The 22,057-nt window shown below is 44.3% G+C and overlaps 2 protein-coding genes across 6 annotated transcripts in view; one reads left to right on the top strand and one right to left on the bottom strand.

Annotated features, from left to right (window-relative positions):
- LOC124616726 (cytosolic carboxypeptidase 1-like) overlaps positions 1-22,057 on the bottom strand; it is a 514,069-nt gene that overhangs the window by 192,045 nt on the left and 299,967 nt on the right. The gene's annotated exons all lie outside the window — the stretch shown is intronic.
- LOC124616727 overlaps positions 4,478-22,057 on the top strand; it is a 51,996-nt gene continuing 34,416 nt past the window's right edge. For both annotated transcript variants that reach the window (XM_047145091.1, XM_047145092.1), the window contains exon 1: positions 4,478-4,600. In XM_047145091.1, coding sequence (XP_047001047.1) covers positions 4,555-4,600 — 46 coding nt within the window. In that variant the 5' untranslated portion in view covers positions 4,478-4,554. The remainder of the gene's footprint in view (positions 4,601-22,057) is intronic.

Raw genomic sequence — 22,057 nt, 5'->3', positions numbered from 1 at the left:
TTCGAAGCGCCGAGCTAGCGGAACAGTACCGACCGCAAGGTCCAAATGGGATAAATTTGCCGTGGAGGCAGACAAAAATGTAGGGACCCCAGTGTTGAGGCAGACTAGATCCGCTTGGTGGAAGACGTCTAGCAATAGTGAGCCACGTGGACAAGGATGTGGAGATCCCCAAAGCGGGTGGTGGGCATTGAAGTCCCCAACCAGCAAATAGGGGGGTGGAAGCTGATCAAGAAGATGAAGGAGATCAGCTCGTGCCATTGGTGTAGACGATGGAATGTATACCGTACAAAGAGAGAACGTGTATCCAGAAAGGGAAAGACGGACGGCGACAGCTTGGAAGGAAGTGTTTAAGGGGATTGGGTGATAATGGAGAGTATCATGGAGCAGAATCATGAGTCCTCCATGGGCTGGAGTGCCTTCAACTGAGGGGAGGTCATATCGGACGGACTGAAAATGAGGGAGAACAAAGCGGTCATGGGGGCGCAGCTTTGTTTCCTGAAGACAGAAGATGACCGGCGAGTAGGATCGTAAGAGGATCGACAATTCCTCCCGATTGGCGCGAATGCCGCGGATATTCCAGTGGATAATGGACATAGGGTGAACAGAAAATGGAGGAACGGCACCAAGGGTGCTGTCAACTCAACGACTGCTCAGAGCTTGCGACCGACAGCATGGAATGGCATTCAGTCGAAGGCAGAAGATCCTGATCCATAGGTTGGTCAGGAGCAGCTCCTGCCACCAACGATCGGCCAGTTGACCGGCCACCAACAGTGCGCCTCGGCGACACAGAAGATGGCCGAGGGCGATTTCCGCCAGGTGGTGCTGTAGATGGGACACGCCTTGGCGGAGAAGGAGAGGAACTGTGTTTCTTCGTAGCCTTCTTGGAGGTATGTTTAGATGAAGGAGGAACCGATGGTTGTGAAGTTGCAGTACGTAAAAACTCTTCACGAGAATGCTCTTTTTTTGTAGACTTGGCGTCTGACTTTTGGGCTCGAGATTTAGCAGAACCCGACGAAGGGTGAGCCATAGAGTGGGCAGGCGAAAGAGGTGAGGTTGAACGGGCGATCTTTGCGCTGGCCGATCTGACGACCGTGGTACTAAATGTGAGGTCGCAAGTCTGCGTGGCCGCCTCCTTTGTTGGCCGAGAAGAAGCAAGGACAGCGCTGTATTTTCCTTTCTGAGGCACGGTGGGCTGTCGACTGGCGAGTAACTTTCGAGCAGCAAAGGTCGACACCTTTTCCTTCACTCTTATTTCCTGGATCAGCTTTTCGTCCTTAAAAACAGGGCAATCTCGAGAGGAAGCAGCGTGGTCACCCATACAGTTGATGCAGCGAGGGGATGGAGGTGGACAAGCACCCTCATGGGCATCCCTGCCACACGTAACACATTTGGCCGGATTGGAACAGGACTGGCTGGTGTGATTAAACCGCTGACATCGATAGCAACGCGTAGGGTTTGGGACATAAGGGCGAACGGAAATTATCTCATAGCCTGCTTTGATTTTTGATGGGAGTTGAACTTTGTCAAAAGTCAAGAAGACAGTGCGGGTTGGAATGATGTTCGAGTCAACCCTTTTCATAACCCGATGAACAGCGGTGACGCCCTGGTCAGACAGGTAGTGCTGAATTTCTTCGTCAGACAATCCATCGAGGGAGCGTGTATAAACGACTCCACGCGAGGAATTTAAGGTACGGTGCGGTTCCACCCGGACAGGGAAGGTGTGGAGCAGAGAAGTACGCAGCAATTTTTGAGCCTGGAGGGCACTGTGTGTTTCTAACAACAGGGTACCATTCCGTAATCTGGAACAAGACTTTACAGGACCCGCAATTGCGTCGACACCTTTCTGAATAATGAAAGGGTTGACCGTGGAAAAGTCGTGACCTTCGTCAGACCGAGAAACAACAAGGAACTGTGGCAACGATGGAAGAACCGTCTGTGGCTGAGACTCAGTGAACTTACGTTTGTGAGCAGACATAGCGGAAGGTGAGGAAACCATTGCGGAAGAATCCCCCATGATTACCGGCGTCTCCGATGGCGCGCTCCTCCCTTGTGGGGGCCCTCACCGAGGGCACACCCGCCTTAGGTGATTGTTCACACCTCAGGTCACACCTCCCGACATACGGACGGAGGGACCAATCGGCACTTTCGGAAGGTATCAGCTCGGGTAATCACCCCTCCCTGGGCCTGGCCTTTACCAGGGGGTACGTACGTGTCCTACCTGTCTACCCGGGGCGGGGAATTACGCGTTACCCCGTCACCGGCTACGCATGGAAGTGCGTGGGTCGGCCTTCAGACACGCACAGGGAGGAAGAAAGAGAAAGGGAAAGGAAAGAAGAGGGGGTCTCAAACGCCGCAGCGGAGAAAAGGGTAAAGAGAAGAGGTAAGGAAAGGAGATGGACAAAGGAAGGAAGAAGACATACAAGCAAGGAAGAAGAAGAATGCGGTACATTTACAAGCGTCCGTCTCCGGACGTAGGCGCAAACCATACTCCCAGAGGGGGAGAAAGTGAAGGAAAGAGCAAGAGGTGAGGGGGGGGGGGGTGAAGACAGGGGATGGGGAAGGATGCGGAAAGGGAAGGTATGCAGCCCGGAAAGGAAGGAAGGCCACATTAGCTCGGGGCCCCGTGCTCGCTACGCACGTATCCACAAAAGAGTTGTGGATCCCCTGGGGGGAAAATCTCTTTGTGATCTGTAAAGCGGAACATATTTCAATCCGAGTTTGACTTTTACAATCACACTTCCCAGTTGCTCTGAATCACTTCGTGGGATCGTTTCTTTAACAAGATCACGTTTGAATTCATGCACTATCTATATTCTGTCAATCAGGAGCCTCGTATGTAATGATTCCGATGGCGACGGAACTGTACTGTCTCGCTCCGTATTCCTTTTCTTTTTCTTTAGATGTAATAAACACTTGCAAGCCTTCGTCCTGAGTACCAGCTCGCCCTGTCAAGTCATGGGGCTTCTACGGTTGAACATAGAATCTACTGCACGTTGTAATTAGCTAAATAAATGATGTCACATGCACAATTTATTGTGCTGCCACAAATCCATGTGTGCGATATTCGATCTTTCAATAGTGTCGCAAGTATAGATGACATCAAAGATGCCTCAGAAACAGATTGAATAGCACTTCGCAGATAAAGGCACAAGCAACAATGTTTTCGAGGACCACCGTAGTGTTGTTAAGTATAGAGCCTATGCTAGCCCAGCATCAGTCCTGGTGGGTGGGCAACTTGCACATGTGCCCTCCGCAAAAGCCTGCAGAAGAGTCACTAATCAAAGAGAAGCGAAGGAGTCTCCGAAGAAGAGTCTCTTAGTACTACAAAGGAAATGTGCCCGAGGAGATAGCTGATGGAAATGTCAAATTACCTATCCGTATTATGCATCTATTTACGAACACTGTGGTAGAATGTGTGTGCTATTGATAGAATGTCAATGCGCCTGAACATTCCTTCGTAGGAAGAAGAGTTACTACTACGCAAATGACCACTTAGTACATACAATCTGAATTTTTAATTTCATATGCAGGTTGACCCACAGACCATTGGATTCGTAGTTAGACACCGTCACATCTGTTTGTATCGAACAGTGGGCGTCCTTTGAGTGGCCGAGTAAACTTGTTCACCAGTGGGACAAATTTCTGTGTGTGTGTCACTGCGCCTCTGCCCGTTTGTATATATTATGCATTCTCGAGAATATTTGTGTAACGTAAAGCTGTAATCAGTTTGAAGGTTGGTTTGAACACTACAAGTCTTAATGAGGTACGGTTCTTTTAGAGATGCTACGTTCTTGCCTCCCATCGATCTCTGATTTGAATTACTCAGAAATTAATTTATTATTACTGGGCCTAGAGTTGAACGCGGACTCCGGATAACAGTGCGACTTGGATATCACACACATCTATGCCCGAGGCAGGATTCGAACCTGCGACCGTAGCGGTCGCGCAGTTCCAGACTGAAGCGCCTACAACCGCTCGGCCACACCGGCCGGCCAAACAGAAAAAAAGAGTATAAGTCGACTATAGTATCATTATTGTACGAAAACTTTTCGAGATCTATCGCCCAGGGAATATTTATAACAGTGGTCACTGACGAAATGTTCGGGAGAAACTGACGGTCAGGAGGATTGAAAAGAAATTGCTTAATACGGGGCATACCGGGAAATATGGGAGAGTTGGTCAGCCTAGTGTGTGTGTGTGTGTGTGTGCGTGTGTGTGTGTGTGTGTGTGTGTGTGTGTGTGTGTGTGGTGAGAGAAGAGCAGGGGCCAGGAGGGAGGGGGAGGTGAGGAAGAGCAATCGAAGAACTCGAGAGCTGTAGAGCTCGCGTCTGTTAATCTATTCCGGGAACTGCGAGCCTCTAGAGGTGGTTTTGTTCGTTAATTTTTGAAGAGAGCCACGAGCGGGCTCGTGGGGCCCGGAGCGTGACCCCCACCCCTGGCCCTGGCGTCGGCGCGCCGCGGCGCGAGGGCTCAAAAGGCGGAGCCGAGGTGGCCGCGAGCCCAGTGGAGACTGGAACGCGCGGGACAGACACCAGCTCCAGCCGACGCGACGCCATGCACCTCCTGCTGCTCGCCATCGTCTTCGCGGCCACTGCCTCAGGTCAGTAGCTGCCGGCCCCGCTCTCCTCTGCACGGAGTGGCTCGCTTTGCGGGCGGCGAACAGTTTGTTATTTGTACGACGGCGTGGGTAAAAATTGGGTAACTGGCTGCCACCTTTCCGACATTTCTCGATGGTCTTGCGCCAGATACTTATGCAGCCAGACCAATTATCTTTTGGCCAGTTTTCTAAATTTTGGTATACTCTAATTACTGATTGATGTCTGACGACAAGAAGTTTCCAGTTAACTGTGACGTCTCAACTGGTACTGCAAATTCCACTGTTTACTAGCGGAGGGGTAAAATGGAAACAGGCCGGATTGAAATCTGAAGCGATAGGATTAGGAAGCTCAATCTTACCGTCAAATACTTTCCATTTGCTTCAGAAGAAAAAATCGATCCACCCGTAGTAATAATTTAAACTGACTTCATGGTACAGTGGCTGGCTTCTGGAACCTGACTGTCCTAACGACTAAAACTGGAGAGTGAATTTTTATGCCATCAAGGCCCTTCAATGGATTAATTTGTCAAACTTAATCAAAATGTCTTGTTTCTTTCGAAGCGAAGCAAGATTAGAGTAGCCTCTGTCCAGGCAACTGGCGTCCGAGCAGTAGTTCGGGTTGAACATTAACAGTGGAAGGTATTTGTATAACTCTGTTGAGGGAAACATTCCAGTATTCTCCGGAAGTTATTTATGGAAATCACAGGACACCTATAGCAAGACCGCTGGACGGGCATTTTGATCCTTCTCGTTGCGAATAGCAGGTCAACGTCTTCAGAGTGCCACGTCATTCGCTATTTAATTTAGACACAGGATCATTCGCCGACGAATTCCTTGTAACGTGGGTAGAAGTCAAAAAACTTATATATATATATATATATATATATATATATATATATATATATATATATATATATATATATATATATATATATGTGTGTGTGTGTGTGAGAGAGAGAGAGAGAGAGAGAGAGAGAGAGAGAGAGATTGTAATATTTTATTATGGCCGTGGATAATGATATTTTACTATAAAAATGCAGCAACGAGCCACTTTTTTAATGCGTTTTATTTATGCCAATATGCATTTCGGGTTTGCACCCATCTTCAGCTGGCAAATTACATGTATCTTCAGCTTCTACAATGGTACAATATCGACAGCAGTTTGGCCTGTGCAAAAGCAACGATTCCAATCATTTACTTCAATTTCGCGAGTTTAAAGTTATGCACTATCAGTTGTTCATTTTACTTACATTCTCCTCTCCTGTAAGTAAAATGAACAACTGATAGTGCATAACTTTAAACTCGCGAAATTGAAGTAAATGATTGGAATCGTTGCTTTTGCACAGGCCAAACTGCTGTCGATATTGTACCACTGTAGAAGCTGAAGATACATGTAATTTGCCAGCTGAAGATGGGTGCAAACCCGAAATGCATATTGGCATAAATAAAACGCATTAAAAAAGTGGCTGGTTGCTGCATTTTTATAGTAAAATATCATTATCCACGCCCACGGAGCTCAACAGTCCAAATAAAATGGACAAATTATTAGAGAGAGATTAGATGAAAATGACCACTTTCGTAGTGTCAACGGTTAACCACACGGATTAACCTCTCGTTCAGATAATGGTACTTGTATTATTTTTTGGTTCATTTTGGGTCACAGTAGCCAGATTCATCTAGGGTTATGAGGCCAGCTGAATGGGTGGTTAACAATCAGTCATTAATGCGGACACGAGACTGTCACAATAGCTGAACTATTGTTTTCATACAGAGGATCTGCGTTCGATTCCCGGTACTGATAATGACTTCTACCTAGCGGCAGTAATGGAATGAGATGCATTAGCCTTCTGAGAACAGTTGCAGAAAAACTACCGGCTCCGGTTCGGAATGCGGCATTAACAACCAGAACAGCCTTCTTTAAGTAACAATATGTCCCTCTAACCGACGTACCCACACATGATGAACTCACAAGCAGTGCGTGGTACCCACAGACTGATTATTCATAACATACATCACATGTGTAACATAAGACTGGAGTGACGTTGCTGTAAGCCACGTTAAATTTTGGAATTTTGATTAGGCCAATTCATTAAGTACAAGGTTACTAATTCAATAGCCTGCTACCGGGTTGGTCGGTGGTTTGAACACTGGAGTATAATGTCTTAATATGGCAACTATACCTGCCCACGCCTTGCTTGAATAATATTCCACAACTATTATACCTGAAGAGCTATCACAGAAGCAAATCTAACTATTTATTTCATTCTAGCGATAAAGAAAGCGCAGAAATCTTCCTACAGCTATACATATACTCCATATTGCTCTACAGACAGTGCGTGACAGAGACATGCTTAGTGTACAATATGTGTGTTGATAATCTTTTCAGTTCAGTGAAGGGTTGAGCATCCGTAGATAGATCGCTTATATCGCTCTGTGCGAGTTATTAGTCTCATTCTATCATTATGGTTTCTATTGGTACAGTGCATAAGGGAAGATAGATGAGCTGCAGAGTATTTGCAGATTTCCCCCCGATAACCAGTCGTTGAAATTTTCTAAGGGTTTTTTTATAAGATGTTGGTCGTCCTTTGCGAATGCGCACCACCTAAATTTCTGTCTCTTCGTTGTACTGCGTAGTCCGTGACAATTCGCGTTGCTCTTCTTTGTCTACAGGTAAGTACTTATTATTTTCAGTTTATTCAAGGACAGAGCGCGTGATCTAGCACGATAAAGATCCCGTAAGCACGAGCAGTTTTCATTACATGCCGCAGAGGTATTTCGCAGAGCAGCTGCTGTTTACAGTGTTCTACCACGGAATCGAAGCCTGCTATTTGTTTTCCCTGCAACGAACCAATGTTATCGTTGCAATAATCTTCACACACAGTTAATCTTTGGCGCCGGTATGAGATGGATAACTCCAGTTGTGCATCATTTGTCGAGCAGTAAAAATTTAAATATCAAAAGGCATAATGTTGGATGTGATAGTTCTGTTGCATAAATCCTAAAGTCTTTGCTTATTGCTACGCATTGAACACAGTTCCATTCCTAAGTAAAGGGGTTGTGTCTATGTGTGACTGTAAGGTAAGATGACTGGAATGTAGTATCGTATTTTGGGTCGTTAATGATCACAATGAAAAAGGAAGGAAGGGGTTGAAACCCTGCGCCGGTACAAATCCTAGGCGGTTCAGTCCGGAACCCCGCGACTGCTACGGTCGCAGGTTCGAATCCTGCCTCGGGCATGGATGTCTGTGATGTTCTTAGGTTAGTTAGGTTTAAGCAGTTCTAAGTCTAGGGGACTGACGACCTCAGATGTTAAGTCCCATAGTAGTTAGAGCCATTTGAACCATTTTTATCCTAATCCTTTCGAAACAGTGTCTATAAGTTTATAATGCGAGAAAACAGCCCAGACAGCGAGTATAGGATGTTTCGCCCCAGTGTCGCTGTTCTGCCGCAGTTCTAGGTAATTATGACCTGTAAGGCAGCTTATTGGGCAGTAATGACGGAGTACCTTCCTCTTCGAAATCGAGAGTAGGCAACAGCGCTGCCATCTTCTTTCGCAGTACTCAGTATAGTGAGCCGTCGAGCTTGGAGTTGCCTTCCGACGGGCGTATCAACGATTCCCCCATTCCGTAAGACAATTCGGAGACGTTTGAAATTTAATTAGCCCAATGTCATTACCTCGCCCCCCATTTCCGCATAATGTCAGAGGTCAAAATTTCTTCCACTAACCAAGTAACCCCCAGTCAAGAGCAAAAGTGCACATTAGCAGTCTCACTAACAAATTCGACAATGGTGTTGTCAAAAGCTGCAACACTTTTTTGTTTCTTGAACGGCACAATTTTGTATTTGCCTATACTTCAAGTTTTTTTTCACTGACTTGCTAGTTCGATGAAATTTGAGAGGATATTGTTACAATCCTAGTTGCCAATCGCGTCACCACTAAGCTGTTGAAATACTGATGTTCAAAAGAGGCAGTAAAGTTCACAGCCCACATGGCGGCCCAACACAAAGTGCTTGTGTGCTGCTTGGGCGAAGGCAGCATCGGACCAACCAAAGCAGCGTAGCAGGCCTGCAGGGGAGGACGTGTGGCGCGAAGAACAAAAGGAAGGAAGCGGCGAGCAGGTGGTCACTGGCCGCCGCGGCCTGCGCGTGAGTCACGTACCAGACGCAAGTGCCCGTGCACAATGGCCGAGGGCCGCGTCGCAGGAAGTAACTGTACGCACTTGAGCCACTCCTTTTGCGAATCAATTAGTTCCGGCACGCCAGCGTCCTGCCACGATGCCAACCGACGTGCTCACCTCTACATGACACGCCACATACAGAAAACTGCCACCATCCCCTACAGGCTACTCAATCACGCACCAAAGTTTTTCTGTACTAAACGACCTCATTGTAGAACTTCATACTGATTTTAATGTAATCAATTATTGCATTTTTTTTTTGAAGGAACGCTTTTCGCAGTGTTTATTTTTACGTCCATTTCGGCTTCTTCAGCCCTTGTTTATCCACAAGGAACTGGCTCTGCGTAAGTCTCTCAAAAGAAGTCACTATCCTTCGGAGGCTGTTCTTTCATTTTGAAATAAATAATTTCATTACCTAGCCCAACCAGTTTATTTCATTTCCCTTGGGTGCTATCAAGCAATATCACAATAAAATTGTTATGGTTAAATGTAAGCATCGCGGGAAAACATCCTGAGACGGTGTCCGTGATAAGTGTTTCGCACAGCCATGCTAGGGGAGTGCAGTAGATGGTATAGCACTTAGCAGCCCCATCAGTCAAACAAATCAGTAACAGCTTGCACTGTAGGTGCTTGATCATTGTCCTGCAAAATGATGGTCAGGTCCTGCAGAAAGTGTCATCACTTCTGTCTCTAGGCTGGTCGTAGGTTGTCTTCCAAAATTGATCAGCATAGAGAAAGACGTGGTGACACTTTCTGCAAGATCTGTCCATCATTTTGCAGGACAATGCTCAAGCACGTACAATGCAAGCTCTTACTGATTTGTTTTTACCGATGGGGCTGCTAAGTGCTATACCACCTACTGCACTCCCCTGATTTAAGCCCTCAAACAGAAGGAAACACTTCATGGCATTCGCTTCAGAACTGCTACAAATTCATCGGGCGCCGCTCGACCTGTCAACACTCTGGCACTGCTGAGAGTATCCTACAACTTCCACATAGCTGGCAACGGGTTATACACAATGCTGGTGACTACTCTGAAGGTCATTAAAACTTTGAAACACGTATCTATTTTCTACGAGCTGTAAATAAATAGTTGCCACTATTTCAGTTCCAACCCTCTATAATGGAGAAACTGCAACCCCCATATGTCTTTTGTAACTGAGCCAACATACATAACACGTTAGTGTAAATATTGAAGGGAGAAAACGCATGTGGCGGTCAACGTCTTAACATCAAATAGGATGCATGGCAACGAACTTTTCACCAAAACTGTATCGTCGGAGATATACTGGTACGAGACACTGACCACTGTCCTGGTGTGTTTACACTGCAAGAGTTACACTAACGAGTTTTAATGTGTTATGTACCCCAACACGGCGACGAAACGCTGTGTGCGGGTTGCACTGTTTGCGTGGTACATATCTGCGAAACTTAGGGACACCATACAAATATTGCCGCTCCTCTCGCTGCGCCATCGCAACTGATGTATTCTGTAAATAACAATTCTTATTGTGATGCAGCACGATACTGCCCAAAACGTCAAAATTAGCATATTGCTACCTAGTGAATTTAAATGTTTATTTGAAAATAAAAGGGCAGCCTACGCCGGAAAATGACTTCAAGAAATTTACAGCAGCTGTGGATCCTCACATAAAAAAAAAAAAAAACTATCGTCCATGTCTATGATTAAGCTATCTCTGTTTCTGTAGCAATATTTCAGTATCCTCACTAGACTAATGCAGGTATTTTCCAAGCATCACAACCTTGCTTGGCGCGCGCGCGCGCACACACACACACACACACACACACACACACACACACACACACACACACTCGTGTAAATTGTACAATAAGGTGCAATCGTGAATAACAGTCTGGAATTTTATCCATTACAGTTCACAATCACATATAATTTTCCTGGCCGTTGTACTAAACGTCACGAGACTTCTTTATGCTGAGTACTGAGCCATAACATTTATAACAGCGAAATAGTGAGAATGAGTCCTTAAACTGATATGTACTAATTCGTAACCAAAAAAGTTGTAACTGTCCACAGACACGTCGATTAAATATCTAGGCATTAAGTTACAAAGCGGTCTAAATTGAACAATCACATAAGGTAGTTGCAGGGAAGGTGAATGGTAGACTTCAGTTCACTGGGAGAGTTCTAGAAAAGTGTAGTTCGTCTATGAAGGAGACCGTGCATGTGCGATCCGTTCTTGAGGACTGTTCGATTGTTTAGGAAATGCTCCTTGAACTCAAATAGGTATCCCTGAAAGGAAGACGTTCTTTTCGCAATTCTGACGAGAACCTCAGTTAGTAAATTACAATTATTGTGACAGTTTGGAGAACAGGCATTTGAGAGTGAAGGCAGAACGATTCTCCTGCAATCAATATACACCTCTTGCAAAAACTGTCAAGACAGGATATGAGAAATTAAGGCTCGTAATTAAAGAGTCGTAAAGAGGCATACAGATGATGGTCGTTGTTCCCTTGCGGCACTTGCGAATATAACAGGAAAGGGAATAACTAGCAGTGGTACAAGGTATCCTCCGCCAAGCACCGTATGATGGTTTACGGAGTATGTAAGTAGATATAGAGCTAAATTATTAATTTTGGCGCAATAGTGCGCAACTCTTACGTGACCTTGAATTGTGCCCTTAGGGTTCCTCGCAAGCTCAATATTTATTGCGTTACACAGTCTAAGATCGCTGTTCGCGGTTTACGCAATATATTGAAGAAGACTGTAGAGCTTAACAAATACTGATGCTTGCTCAATATATTGTGCAATATGGTGTGCTGTGTAAGGGTAGTATTGCGCAATAACGCTCCTGCCGAGATCGAGAGAAATTTAATTCGCTCCGAGTGAATTTCCACAAGAACTAAAAATAGTTAATGGCAAAAGATCAGGAAGTGGGCTGGAAAATGTGTACGAAAGTTCCACGCGATGGTTTGAGAAACGGATTTCCTGATTGACCACGGAACGCTAGATACCTCGCTGTTCACGACAGCAGAGGAAAGAGCATATCATTGTGTCACAGGTAATGTTCATTTTACACTGAAACGCCAAGGAGAATACGTTTTCAAATACAGGGATATGTAAGCAGGCAGAATACGTCGCTGCGGTCGGCAACGCCTATTAAGACGTCAAGTGTCTGGCGCAGTTACTGCTGCTGCTGCTACAATGGCAGGTTGTCAAGATTTCAGTGAGTTTGAACCTGCTATTAAAGCCGGCGCCCGAGCTTTGGGACACAGCATCTCCGAGGTAGCGATGAAGTGGAGATTTTCTCATGCCACCATATCAGCAATCCGGTAAAACATCAAGTCTCCGACATCGCTGCGGCCGGAAAAAGATCATGCAAGAACGGGACCGACGACGACTGAAGAAAATTGTTCAACGTGACAGAAATGCAACCCTTCCGCAAATTGCTGCAGATTTCAATGCTGAGCCATCAAGTGTCAGCGTGCGAACCATCCAACGAAACACCATCGATATGGGCTTTCGGAGCCGAAGGCCCACTCGTGTACTCTTGATGACTGCACGACACAAAGCTTTACGCCCCGCCTGAGCCCGTCAACACCGACATTGGACTGTTGATGACTGGAAACATGTTGCCTGGTCGGACGAGTCTCGTTTCAAATCGTATCGAAGGGATGGACGTTTAGGGTATGGTAACAACCTCATGAATCCATGGACCCTGCATTTCAGCAGGGGACTGTTCAAGCTGGTGGAGACACTGTAATGGTGTGGGGTGTGTGCAACTGGAGTGATATGGGGCTCCTGATACATCTAGATACGACTCTGACAGGTGACACGTACCTAAGCGTCCTGCCTGATCACATGTATGTAGGCATGAAATTGCAATGAACTCCAGACCTTAACTGCTTACCGGCGTCGATAAATATCAACGGGGACAGCTCAAAATGTGTGCCCCGATCGGGACTCGAACCCTAAATCTCCTGCTTACATGGCAGACGCTCTACCCGTATGAGCCACTGAGGGCACAGAGGATAGTGCGACTGCAGGTCCTTATCCCTGGCACGCTCCCTGTGAGACCCACATCTTCAACTTACTGTCCACACATTACATTTGTAGTGTCCCTGTCCATTCCACATGTCCGACAGAACAGATACCATCATTATATTTTCATATATGTATCCATACATGTCCACTGTGCATTCCGGCGGACTTGGGCAATGCCAGCAGAACAATGCGACACCCCACATGACCAGAATTGCTACGGAGTGGTTCCAGGAACACCCTTCTGAGCTTAAACACCTCCCCCCCCCCCAGACATGAACATTATTGAGCATATCTGGGATGCCCTGCAACGTGCTGCTGCGAAGAGATCTCCATCCCCTTGCACTCTTACGGATTTATGGACAGCTCTGCAGAATTCATGGTGTCAATTCCCTCCAGCACTACTTCAGACATTAGTCGAGTCCATGGCACGTTGTATTGCGGCATTTCTGCATGCTCGAGGGGGCCTTACAAGATATCAGGCAGGCTCTTCAGTATAATTGTGATTGTTCTCGGAACTGACATATCAGATCAGGTGACTCGTGAACATAGGTTTTAATTTTCTTCCAGTAACTGACACAGCTTTGCTGCCGTGATAACACCGGTTTCCATAATATCACGGAAGTTAAGCACTCTTGGCAAACGGGGTGCTGAGGAGCTACTTGACTGAGAAGTAGAACTCCGGTCACGAAAACTGACACGGCCGGGAGAGCGGTGTGCTGACAACATGCTTCTCCATATCCGCATCCAGTGGCGCCTTGCGGCTGAGGATGACACGGCAATCGGTCGGAACCAGTGGGCCTTCCAAGGCCTGCTGTTCGGACGGAGGTTTCCTTTTTTTGTTACAGCGCAGACATAAGATCATGTACGCTTTCAATCAGTACATAAATGTTGTATTTTGTTCTTAACTGTGTTACAGTATAAAAATACGCAGAAAACAGTACATATGCATGGTAAATTACACAGTTCACTTATTTAATTCGTTATTAGTTGTTGTAGTTTACGAATCTATGCTCTCTGAATGAGCCCATGGTTCAAATTTTCAACGGAAGCTTTCGGTCTTGTTTCGACCGTTTTGCGTAATTTCTGCTTGTGTTTTTCGAAGTTCCACAGCACCGACTGTCGACGAATTCCATATGTAGGCCGAGTTCTAACTGAAGCTTCCCGGACATAAATATTGCGCAATTGCCATTCTTGGCCTCGTACTTCTGCGCAGTATATTGACAGAATATTATTGTGTCAATAACACCGAGCACGTAAGGGCTGCTTACACTATAAAATTTTTCATCAAAACTGATCAACTCAGTGGCAGTAAAAGACCAGTTTGACAACAGAAGTGTTCTTATGCTTCACTTTAACGCAGAAACAGCAGAGCTCCTGCACAGTCCCAAGAAAAACATGTAGTAATGTTTTAGCAATGGACAAACGAATGCAGACGAGTGCGGATTCAGATGTTAAGTACTTTAATGGTTTTCACCACTATTTTAATAAGTATACAAATTGGCAGCCTGAGTCTCGAATATCTTGTCAGTCCTCTACCGAATACGTCTCAAGTAGACTACTGGTTCACTACAACTGAGTTGATCGAACGAAATTTAGTTAGTTGGAGTTCAAAATCGTAAATGTCTCGCAAACTAATACTCGTTTTATTGTAGAGGTGCTACGCCAGAAACGGCTTGGGGAGAAAGACGACTAATTTTCAGCAAAATTACATCTGTGAACGCTCTTCAGACCTCAACTGTTCTCATCTATGTCATTTAATTAACTCATTTGCTTTAATATTATTGTAGATAATTATCAGCAGGCATCTAATATCTACTGCTAAATAAAGACCTCTCTTGTACCCTTCAATATACTACGTGCAAATACAATTAGGCAGATGAGCGGTTGAAACCGAAACTACGTAAGTCACGCTTACCTTGCGACTACGGGAGAACACGACAAGGCATACAATCTTACGTTAATTTCCATGTGAACCGCGGGGCTGTTACGGTCGCAGGTTCGAATCCTGCCTCGGGCATGGATGTGTGTGATGTCCTTAGGTTAGTTAGGTTTAAGTAGTTCTAAGTTCTAGGGGACTGATGACCACAGAAGTTAAGTCCCATAGTGCTCAGAGCCATTTGAACCATTTTTGAATTTCCATGTGTTGTTAACTGCTTCTCCGAAGATCAAATGCTTAGGCGAAGAGTCTGCTGAAGATTTGTTCACTGTATCCCCTCTTAATTTCTACTGGCTCTATATCGTTTCCCGGTAATAGGAAAGGTCTCTTCGGTTTAACGTGTCCTTCTCATGAATACAGACTTGGACATAACATAAAAGATGTGCCACACAGTTTACTATGATAAACTCATGCCGTGTCTATGTTTTTCTCAACAACGATGAAAATTAAGCAAGGAGGAAAATGTTCCCAATTCCGACACACAATATTGCAGAAACCGCCATGAAAAACAAAGGAATCCGCCACATCAAATATCTTCTTAAGACGAACGAGATCCGCTCGTCAGAAGACAATGCAGAGACGGAGGGAAGGAGAAAAGGAAAATTTGCTGTAACGTCACGCCGATGATGATGTCATTAAAAGCAAAACACAAACTCAAATTGAGGAATAAAATCAATCATCTCCTTCTAAAAAAGTACCATTTCGGCATTTTTCTTAAACGTTTTAGAGAAACCACGAAAAACCGAAATCTGTATGGTCGGACGAAGGTTTGAACGGCCATTTCCCTGAATGCGAGTCCAGTGTCTGAACATCGGGAGACAGATTTGGAACGTAACGACAAAACACACTCTGAGAGTTAACTAGAAACAGAGTATAATCCTGTCTAAAATCCCAGTGAGAAAATATCACTGATAAGAACTGTTTATATGTCAACTACGGAGAACAAGGTTACGAGAGCCTTTTTACCCCATGATCTACATGCGTGTATCCTTCACAGGGAAATAAAAACGTAAGAAACTGTGAAATGTAGCGGTTACTAGGACGTAACCTGCGATGTTATTGCGTAAAAGAAATTATTACTCTACACTGAAGCTGCCGAATAAATGCGGTCATTCTTCTACAGCGCTATGTTCTGTTCATAAGAAATAGTTTTGAAATGAAACGTCTGATCTGTAGCAGGTTAAAGTCGAAAAAAAAAAAAATGGTTCAAATGGCTCTGAGCTCTATGGGACTTAACTGCTGAGGTCATCAGTCCCCTAGAACGTAAAACTACTTAAACCTAACTAACCTAAGTACATCACACACATCCATGCCCGAGGCAGGATTCGAACCTGAGACCGTAGCGGTCGTGCGGTTCCAGACAAACGCCTAGAACCGCTCGGCCACACCGGTCGGCCGATTAAAGTCGAATCGCTTCTAAAAATATTTTTGCCTTCACTGCATTTCTCTGCCGTTTGCATTTCACGACGGCTTGAAATGTTAACTATAAAATATGTTTTCTGACATACCAAGCGCCAGAAATGGACTAAAATAAAATAAAATGATGTATTCTGCACTGTAGTGAGTGCGACACATGGCGTGTGAAATGATCATCGTAACGTCGCTTTATAAAAATTTCGAGTGGCTTAACAACTAAAATGTGTTGAGACAAAATTATTCAAAAGAGTAATTTCACAAAAGGTCTATAAGACTCTATACGATTAAGTGGAATTTACATAGTTTAATAGCGTTTCCCATTGCAACTCAAATGTATCCAATGGACTGGTACAAATACCATCTGACCTGCAGCATTCATTATTAAACTCAAATCCAAATGGGTCTTCAATAGCCATGAAATAAGATGAGGTTATCTTATCAAGTGTTCTGCCAATGTGTTTATGAAATAGCTACGTGGATACAATGGATACCGAATATTCAGCCTTGGGTCGTGGGTTGCACTAATTGTGCGTGGTGTTTCTCTGCCAGTAGCTTACACAACGTCAACAAGAATGTGATGCCCTAGCACAGAAATGCTGGGCGTACAACGGCGCTCCATTTACTGGTGTAATGCTTACTATAATGCCTCCTACTGCTGGTCAAGACTCCTACAGACTTCGTTAAGTAGGGGTCAGGAAGCGTCCAAAGTGCTATCTGAGTTCCAGGCATTCGGCCTAGGGCGTTCCACCTTCACATATACATCTACAGAAATACTCTGCAAATCTCAGGTAAGTGTCTGGCAGAGCGTTCATGGAACCACCTTCACAATAATTCTCTATTATTCCAATCTCGAACAGCGCAGAGAAACGAACACCTATATCTTTCCTTGAGAGCTCTGATTTCCCTTATTTGATAATGATTTCTCCCATTGTAGGTCGGCGTCAACAAAATGTTTTCGCATTCGGAGGAAAAAGTTGGTGACTGAAATTTCGTGAGATGATTTCACGCAATGAAAAACGCCTTTGTTTTAGTTATGTCCATGCCAAATCCTGTATCATGTCAATGATATTCTCCCCCCCCCCTTTTCGCGATAATACAGAACGTGCTGCTCCTCTTTAAACTTTCTCGATGCACTTCCTTAATACTATCTGACAAGAATCCCTGCCGGCGCAGCAGTATCCAAAAGAGGACGGACAAGCGTAGACCAGGCAGTCTCTTTAGTAGATCTGTTACATTTTCTAAGAGTTCTGACAATAAAACGCAATCTTTGGTTTGCCTTCCCCACACCATTTTCTGTGTGTTCTTTCCAGTTGTTCTAAATTGTAATTCCTCGGTAATTAGCTGAATTTCCGACGTTTAGATTTGACTGATTTATCGTGTAACAGAAATTTAACCTGATTAGCGAAGGATGGGGAAGGAAGTCGGCCGTGCCCTTTCAAAGGAACCATCCCGCCATTTGCCTAGAGCGATTTAGGGAAATCACGGTAAACCTAAATCAGGATGGCCGGACTCGGGATTGAACCGTCGTCCTCCCGAATGCGAGTGCTGTGAGAAATTTAACGGATTCCTTATGACTCATGTGGATGACCTCACACTTTCCATTATTTAGGGTCAATTGCGAATTTTCGCACCATACAGATATCTTTTCTAAATCGTTTTGCAATTTATTTTGATCTTCTGATGACTTTACTAGACGATAAATGACAGCATCATCTGCAAACAACTTATGACTGGTGCTTAGATTGCCTTCTAAATCATTTTTATAGATAAGGAACAGCAGAGGGCATAGAACACTACCTTTGGGAACGCCAGGAATCATTTCTGTTTTACCTTATGAATTGCTAATAATTACTACTAACTGTGACCTCTCCGACAGGAAATCATGAAACCAGTCACATAACTGAGACGATATTCCAGAAGCAAGCAATTTCACTACAAGCAGCTTGTATGGTACAGTGTCAAAAGCCTTCTGAAAATCTAGAAATACGGAATTAATTTCAAACCCCTTGTCAATAGCATTCAACACTTCGTGTGTGCAAAGAGTTAGTTGTTTCACAGGAAAGATATTTTCTAAATCCGTGTTGACTTCGAGATAACTCACAATGTACGAATACAATATATGTTCCAAAATCCGGCCGCATATCGACGTTAATGATATGGGTCTGTAATTTAGTGTATTACTCTTACTACCTTTCTTGAATACTGGGTGACCTGTGCAACTTTCCAATCTATGGGTACGGATCTTTCGTCGAACGGGCGGTTGTATACGATTGTTAAGTATGGCGCTATTGCATCAGAATACGCTGATAGGAATCTAACTGGTGTGCAGTCTGGACAGGAAGACTTGCTTTTATAAAATGATTTAAGTTGTTTCACTACTCCTAGGATATTTACTGCTATGTTACTCATGTTGGCAGCTGTTCTTGATTCGAATTCTGGAATAAATATTTACTTCTTCATCTTTGGTGAAGCAATTTCGGAAGGCTGTGTTCTGGAATAATTTAATGGCAGCACTGTCTTCGATATGATTTCCATTGCTATCGCGCGGAGAAGGCACTGATTGTGTCTTGCCGCTAGTATACTTTATATACGACCAGAATCTCTATGGATTTTCTGTCAGGTTTCGAGACAAAGTTACGTTTATTCGCATTTAAAAATGGAAGCGATCTTGTAACTCTTCTCGCGTGATGTCCGCATGTTGGTATTACTCGTTCATCAGAACATCTGTGTGTTGTCGAGCATCACCGTACATCAGATGAAAACCAGGTCCGTAAGCACCACGAAAGAGGCGCACACAGTACCGCTGGATGTTTTCAACCGTCCCTGCACACCTAGGAAACATTTGCTCCATTCTTTATGAGGTTTCCACATGAAAGCTCTGAAATCGAGACGTCGATCCCTTTCCACAATAATGACAGGATTTTAACATATAACGTGGCGCGGGAGATAAACAATGGGCAAGAATCACTCCCCAGGCAAAACCACTATTCATGCGTTAATTTGACACTATCCTATTGTGCCTTTCTGTGAGGGGAACACATTGAGCGGATCTTTGAGCACACAATGCAATGTGTTGAAGCCCACGATGCGTAGTCTGAGACTTCTTGTGCCAGCAGCTGGCTGCCGCTAGGTCTCTAGCCAAGGAAAGCGAATCATTGTCTGGACGTCTTCAGGCACTTTAAGAGGAAAAATAGCAATCGTCCCGCTGGATGGGAGCAGGTAATCGACCTTGCATGCCCTATTGTTGAACGTCTTTTCCTTCCTAGAATCTTACCCATGGTCGTGAAACGACGGGTACGCGTAACACACAACTTCTGGTACACCTCTTATTGTGTATCCAGTCTCGTTAACCGTCAATGATTCTCCTTACGTAACACCATTCAAATGTGTTCACTCAGGTTTTTTAATACGTATACTAAACGCGCACACTAAGCAATTATTCAGAACCGTTACATCCAAGAAGTCTGAACACACACACTGTTGCAAGCATACAATTTAGTCTCTACCGGAGTGCCAAGTACGTCGCAAGACGTAATGTTTTTTTGTGAAGCTCAAAATCCCTGAACTTATGGACGCGAGTATACTGTATTTTTTCCACTTACTCTAACCAGTACCTAGTCTGTTTCTTGCGGATCGGCGACATGGATCGTTGGGGTGATCGCACATTGGTTATTTTGTTATTCCTTGCGAGGAACATTCAAACTTCGTCAATGTGATATTTTGGTGCACAATGAAGATACTACATTGACCTGAATTTCATTCCTGCGAATCTGGAGTTTTCTTAATTATCATGGTTCCCGATTGTAGTCCAGATTTTTTTCTCTTAGAAAACTGAAACGAGGTTCCTGATAAGCGCATTATAAATCTCTTCTATCAGTCCACTGTCATCCTCACTTTCTCTCTCTTTGCAGTTACTATTCCTCTTCCAGGATAAGCCGTAATGCAAGGTTAATTGCTTAATACTACTCTTCTCGCAATGCACACTTCATAGAAGTTAAGGACACTGATCACCGCCCAAAGCCCTCTATCTATTTTCTTTTTTAGTACAGATAATGAATGATTCGTAATTGAACTAAATTACTAGCCTACTGTGAATCAGTCCTAAACCAAGACGATATGAAGGCTTTAGAAACATTAATTCTTGTGGTCAACATTCCGATGACTGGTTTGATGCAGCTCTCCACGCTACTCCATCCTGAGCAAGCCTCTTCATTTTTGAATAACTAATGCATTCTACAACCATTTGAACCTACTGAATGTGTTACTGCCTAGGTCTCCCTTTACAGTGTTTATACGGCAACACTGATCCTTTAACAAAATGACTAATCCTTGATGCTTCAGGACGTCTTCTATGAACCAGTCGCTTCAGACAAGTTGTGCCTCACTCTCCCTCCCCCCCCCCCCCCCCCACCAATTCGATTCAGTGTCAAGTCATTAGTTCCTCGATGTAGCCATCTAATCTTCATCATTATTCTGCATCTTGTCTGAACTGCTTATAGTACACTTTTCACTTCCATAAATAGCTACACTCCATACAAACACTTTCGTTACAGACTTCCTAACACTTAAATTGATATTAAACTTTAAAAGAAATACCTCTTTTTCATATGCTTTTCTTCTTACTGCCAATCTGCATTTTACATTCTCTCTACATCGCAAATCATCAGTTATTTTACTGCCCAAATACGAAATCTCATCTGCTACTTTCAGTGTCTCATTTCCTAAAGTAATTCCCTCAGCGTTGCCTGATTTAATTCCACTACACTTCATTACCCTTGTTTTACTTTGTTAATGTTCATCTTATAATATTTTTTTCGAGACACTATCCATCCCGTTCAACTTCCCTTCCAAGTCTTCCAATTTCTCTCACGGAATCACAAGGTCAACGGCAAACCTAGAAGTTTTTATTTCTGCTCCATGAACTTTCTCTTTCCCAATTTCTACTTAAAGTTAAAACGGTAAAATTATAGGGGAACCAGCAATTTAACGTGAATTCCGAACCACAGAACAATTTGGTATTTTTCACTTGAACAGATATTGCTAGATGTGAAAGAAGTGATAAGTGAGACTCAGAAAGTCCAGGACAGACTGAGGATCGAGCCCGAATGCTTTAGAACATAATTTGACACTTCACATGTAAGCCAAACCATTAGTGACTAGAGTATACATAATGTTCCAGTTTGTGTTCTCATTTTCAAAAGGATCCTCAAGTAGTTACCACAGAAGAAATGACTTTTCTCGATTACAAATAGCGCAAATTTCGCACAGTGATATCGACCAGGGCTTGTTTTTCTTCTCTCTTCTTTTGTTTTCGTAAAATCAGAGGAAACGGCTCAGCAGTCGCCTGATAGGGAACAGAATGCCTGCGCACCACCTGAGAGCATTGGACGCGGCTGTCCTTGCCCTCCAAATCGGCTCCGCAAGGTGCATTACCCGCGGTGTTCATGCTTTCTCCTTGTTCAGAGCCATCGCCTCTCGAGAGCCGTAGTGGATGGAGCGTGCCGGCCACGGCCACGGCCGCCATAAAGATACGTGGAGATTAGCCGCACCGACTGGGCGGGGCAACAACAAAACGCACGCCGAAACGACGATGAGATCGGCGCAATATCGCAGCTGGGCACAGCCTTTCGAAACAAGAAACAAAGGAAACCATCATCCAATTTCCGCAAGAGTAGCAATGCCCACACAGCACTTCTTATTCTTCTTCTTGTCCTCATCGTCTACTTAACGATATGCGTTCGAAGCTTGTGCTATGCGTTTGCCGATAGATCAGACAGCAATCTACTTCTCTTTTATGTGACTTAAGTATTTCATTAAGGACCTCATTATTTTGTACTGTGGTGACAAAAGCCATGGGATAGCAGGAGGAGGAGATTAGTGTTTAACGTCCCGTCGACAACGAGGTC

The sequence above is a fragment of the Schistocerca americana genome, chromosome 5, assembly GCF_021461395.2.
Source record: "Schistocerca americana isolate TAMUIC-IGC-003095 chromosome 5, iqSchAmer2.1, whole genome shotgun sequence".
Lineage (NCBI taxonomy): Eukaryota > Metazoa > Arthropoda > Insecta > Orthoptera > Acrididae > Schistocerca > Schistocerca americana.
The sequence above is the reverse complement of the archived record's forward strand: the minus strand, read 5'-3'. Positions and strand labels throughout refer to the sequence as shown.